Source organism: Montipora capricornis, chromosome 3 (assembly GCF_036669925.1).
Source record: "Montipora capricornis isolate CH-2021 chromosome 3, ASM3666992v2, whole genome shotgun sequence".
Taxonomy (NCBI): Eukaryota; Metazoa; Cnidaria; class Anthozoa; order Scleractinia; family Acroporidae; genus Montipora; species Montipora capricornis.
The window spans coordinates 10,846,970-10,851,969 of NC_090885.1; the positions used below are offsets into that span (position 1 = coordinate 10,846,970).

The 5,000-nt window shown below is 40.2% G+C and overlaps 1 protein-coding gene across 1 annotated transcript in view; it reads right to left on the reverse strand.

The window, feature by feature from the left end:
• The window catches only part of LOC138042128 (major facilitator superfamily domain-containing protein 12-like), a 27,978-nt gene that overhangs the window by 2,998 nt on the left and 19,980 nt on the right, over positions 1–5,000 (reverse strand). Inside the window, exons 9-10 of the mRNA XM_068887911.1 lie at positions 1,985–2,158; positions 1,570–1,667 (exon numbers count right to left, since the gene is read on the reverse strand). Coding sequence (XP_068744012.1) covers positions 1,570–1,667; positions 1,985–2,158 — 272 coding nt within the window. The remainder of the gene's footprint in view (positions 1–1,569; positions 1,668–1,984; positions 2,159–5,000) is intronic.

Consider the following 5,000-nt stretch of genomic DNA (forward strand, 5'->3'; position numbering starts at 1 on the left):
GAGAGTCTCCGTCGTATTTCCGCTTAATTTAAGTCTGTAATGTCTCGGGGACACTTGGAAAAAAAAACGAGTGGACTTAACGATAGTCGATTATATGACCTTCGTAATTGTAAACGATCATATATATTATTGCTGCGAGCCTATCTTCGTGACAGTGTGGGACCTGGGCTCTTTATATATGCTTTTCAACACTAGCTCAATCCGTTCACCGCGATATTTTTCGCTGGTTGGAGATGATTTTGGGAAGATGCAGTAAGTAGGATCAGCGGCATTAGCTGGTGATTCTTTTGCCTTCGTGGAATCATACTTGTGCATTCGTCGATCCGTAGGTAAAGTTATCTTTTCCTTGTTTGTTTCAACACATTTTTGACATCAAACGCAGATTTATCAATCGCAGGAAGTATTCATCAAGGTCTCGAAAGGTTTAGTGGCCTCTTTACTCCAAACGTTCCTTGTTTTAGCCACATTCCACTAGCTTCATACTTCGATAGACGTTCTTTACATAAATGCATCGTCTTCACGGCATCTCCGCCCGTGTAGTGATTCCAACCTCCAAAGTTCTCCCATCGAACGCACTTCGTAATCAATGATAATTTGCTCCCAGAATTTTTCTCATAAAAAGTGATGAATGGTCAGGCAGGATTCCGTGGAATATGAGTATTCCAATTGCAAAAAGGCATTACGATTCATACGGCGTTTACGAAAGGCAATCACGTGTCGTACACTGGTTTCCTATCCAGATACCAACCCCGCCCGACAGGGATTGAAGTGAAGCAGTGAATATGTCAAGTCTCAAGACCGTCTCATTTATATTACTGTAGTTTATTCACACGAAAAATGGAACTAATGACCACTGCAATTCACGCTTTAACTTGATGTGAAAAAAAAAAGTTAAAGTAAACTAGGAAATGATCAACATGTCAGCCTCGGTGGCGAAGCTACTCGATTCTCTTTTATTTTCTTCAATCTTTCTGGGTTTAGTATTATACTAGCAAACGACATGTCCTCTCAAGGGGCCATTTGCGCAGTTATTTTGAAGACACGCACCAGCTTACTTATATATGATTCAGCGAAGTCTAGCTCAGGGAAAAGTATTTCAGTCCTGTCGCATGAATGATAGTACTCGGCGCTTATTGAAACCATCTCGAGAAGTATATGCTCAGATCCTCAAACTTCATTTTAGAAGATTGAATTTCTTCCCTTACCATTCTTCTTTGCTTCCAAGCGACCTTCGAAAGCACTTCAATAATCCGAGATTACTCCTAGTCTCAAATAACTTTCAGCACTATTTGTGCATATATTTTTACGCAAATAATTATGTCTGTCTTTGTTGTCGTGTTTCTTGGTCCCCTCGCAATACTAGTTCATTCCTATTTTTCACCATGATAACCAATAATATTATCTCTTTTACGACATTCCTAATTTTAGTTAGACAAGATGTACTTTTGTGAAGAATTTACTAAAAATACTTCTTGCTCTTTTGTTACTTATTTATTGGTTGAAAAAAAAAACAACAACAAAAACAATATATTGATTCGTTTTCTCAACGTTTTTCCAGCAGTGACTCACCTTCCTTCAGGAAATAAGTTTTGGACTATGAGGATCAGGGGCCCTCCAATGACATATGACATCAAACTCATGACGGCAAACATGAAACCAGAATTTCTCTGAAATTGAAAACACAAAGCTATTACATATACACTAAAGATGAAAACATCGTGGAGAGGGGCACATCAAACGTTACCCAGAAAACTTGTTATAATGTTTTATAATCTGATAATAAAGTTTTTAAAATGAATTTCGGAATAACGCAGGAGACCTGGATATGATTTTAGGCAGCCACTCCATGTTGCGTCGTTTTGCCAAAGTTGTTCGGCTTTATCAAACCCAAAATAATTTCTCTCATAAAAACTTCTTCAACTTATGAAAATAATACGAAACGGTCGATAAAAATTAGCTGAAAAATTACTTGAACTTTATTCACCTTGTTTTCGCCAATTAGTTCTGTTGCGAAGCTGAGGGAACAAACGAGCATCGAGGAAAAGCCAAGCCCGAGAAGCACAACAGAAGGATAGATCATGACTGTGTTGGATTGAGTGATGAAATAAGACATCACTCCTGAGCAGACAACAAGTAGAGCAGCAATGGTAAAACAAGCCTAAAACAGATTCAAAATTAAAAGAATGTTAGCAAACGAGCAGACATGATCATCCGATGAGAGGAGTGCATAACATGATCTTTTTAAGGTCGATTACGTCTCGAGCAAATTTAACTACCGTAAATCCTCTATTAAGACCCCTCTCAAATAAGCCCCCCTCTCTGACAAGCCCCCCCCCCCCGCCTTTTCAGATATAAAACATTTACATGTCAGAGATAACAAATGTAAATATAAGAGGAGTTTTCCAGAGATTTTCATTTGTAAGTTGTGTACGACAAATCAATACAAGTAACCATTCTCATAAAAATTACCGAAGAACATGAGGCCAAAAGCGCATTTTTGAAGAATAAGAATTTTGCTTTCGTTACTTTTAGGCTCCCACAAGTGAATTAAATACTTTTGCCGGTGACTTTAATTGTACAACGCGTAAGTCTACTCTGTCTCATACCACGGTATTTTTGCTACAGGTGATGCGTTTCGCTAAATTAAATAAGCCCCCCGCCCCCTGTCTTTTAAACCCCCCTCTCTATTTAACTCCCCCCCCCCCCCCTCCTCAAAAGTGCTTGAAAAAAATAAGCCCCCCTGTGGACTTAATAGAGGATTTACGGTATCTAGATAACAGACCCTTCCACGGTCTTTGACCGCCATCTTGTGTGGGGGGCAAAAACGGCTAAATTTACAGTAAATGCATGGGATTTTGGCCAACTTTGAACCGCCGTGGCGCCACTAAAAAGAGACAGATTTCCAACTTTTACCACTGCTTTAAATAGTTTTATTGATATCATTCATTCATTCAACAGAAAATAAGGCATTAAGGAAGGTATGACGTCCGTAAATTCGAATACCGGTAATAAATCTTCTCATGTTGCTTCTAATTTCGCAGCAATTTGCCGTTGTAGCCTGAATCTGTTCTTTATATTTCATAAAAATAATGTCAGTATAAATGTCTCTTAACACTATCACTGTGGAAATCAGTCTCCTTTTAGCGGCGCTACAGCGGTTGAAAGCCGTCCAAAATCCCATATATTTACTACAAATTTATCCCAGTTTGCCCCCCGACCAAAATGGCGCTAAAAATTGTGGAATGGTCCATTTAACATGGTCTACACCTTCGAAGAGATCACCCACTCCTCCTCCTCCTCCTCCTCCTCCTTTAATTATTTGCAGTGGTTTTGTCCCAGAGTAGGAGGGAGGGGTCGTGAAGAAACTTCATTGTTTTGTTGGAAGGACCTCAGTTTTTTTTCTTCAGTTGTCTAAGACAAGGATTGCGTTGGAACGGGTGGTGGAAAAGACTGCTCATCAACATCTGCTTAACAGAAAATCATTTTGGTAGCAATTCTTCCGAATTCCTATTTTCACCGGTATTGCAGGAATTATAGTTATTCTGTACCGAAGTCAAGGTATGTTGGATGGGCTTAGTACTTGGATGATATGGGTGACCGGCAGGCCTATGTAATACCGGTAACCCTTGCCAGGAGCTATGGGAGTCACGCTGCTTGGCTAACCAGCAAGAAAGTATACACCAATATACCATAATACTGATATTGCATAAAATTCTTCTTGTGCGATACCTTAGTTACATACTAGAAAACGGTACAAAAAGGTCCTCCCCAAAATATTCAACTACTTTCCTAATTCCTCATGGAGACAAAACAGGAATCGAAGGCACCTCACTGATGCACTAGACAATTGAAACCACGGCCCCCAGACCCCGAGCATAGCGGGGAAGTAACGAGGACATGGCGGTAGAATTAAGCTTTGTAAAATTTTACTTCTCCGGGACAGTGACAATTTTGTTCAAATTGGCGTCGACTTTTCGCGGGGCTTGTGGCACTAACCTTGACAGAATGGGCCTAGGTCCTAGTTGGGCAAAACGTTCCAACTTAAACTGTTTTGGCTCTGCCTTTGTGGTCTTACAGTGCTCGCAATTGCAGTAATTGGCATTTTTTTGCTAAATATACGTCTTGAAAACTCTGTGGCAGCTATCACGTTTTTGAGCGTTGCGTAACACCGGGGCCATGGCAATGGGAATTGTCCAGGAGGGACTGAAGAAGGTTTAAAATGTAACACTGTACAAATGTTACATTCCTCGCTACTTTTCGGGGGTGGTCGTTTCAATTGACTAGTGCATAATCCATTTTTATTTGTTTATATTATTTTTTATTGCTAGTTTAGTACTGCCAGTATGGATATTACAAACAATAAACATAACACCAACATAACCACGTTCGATAAAAAATGTACCCGAGGTATTGAACGGTAATATCTACGATACTGTGCAACGATTTTCGACTGGAAACCAACGAATATCTGAGTGAGCACTTTGACTCAATTTCAATATGAATTCAATGAGTATCGTACAGCATGAAAGCTGCTCATCGTGAGTCCACAACATTTTGTTCATTGTATCGTTGTCGATAAGAGTACAGACAGCGCTGAACCACGTTCTATTTGTTAATGGACCTTTTTGCAGACACGGCAGCAATTTTGATTTGTATTGTTTCAAAAGACATTATGGGATGCTCTACCTACCCAGAGGAATTTTTCTTTTTAAGATCGGAGAGAACGCTCAGCGATTCCAAATCAACAGCCAAGGACAAAAAAAAATCCTCTGGTCGCACGACCCCAGAACCTCATTTCCATGTCATCAAATTGGGACAGAATTTGTCCTTGTTCGCTGATTGGACTTTATGTTCAAGGGAGTTACTGATTGGACAAATCGAAAAGCCGGTTCTCAAAAGCTGTTGCGACAAGCAGCGTGACCTCGGCCCGAGAGGAAAAGGCCAAACTGTTTCGATGGTCCGTGTGCTGCTTCAGTGCCTTCACGCACTAGAACGGCTTT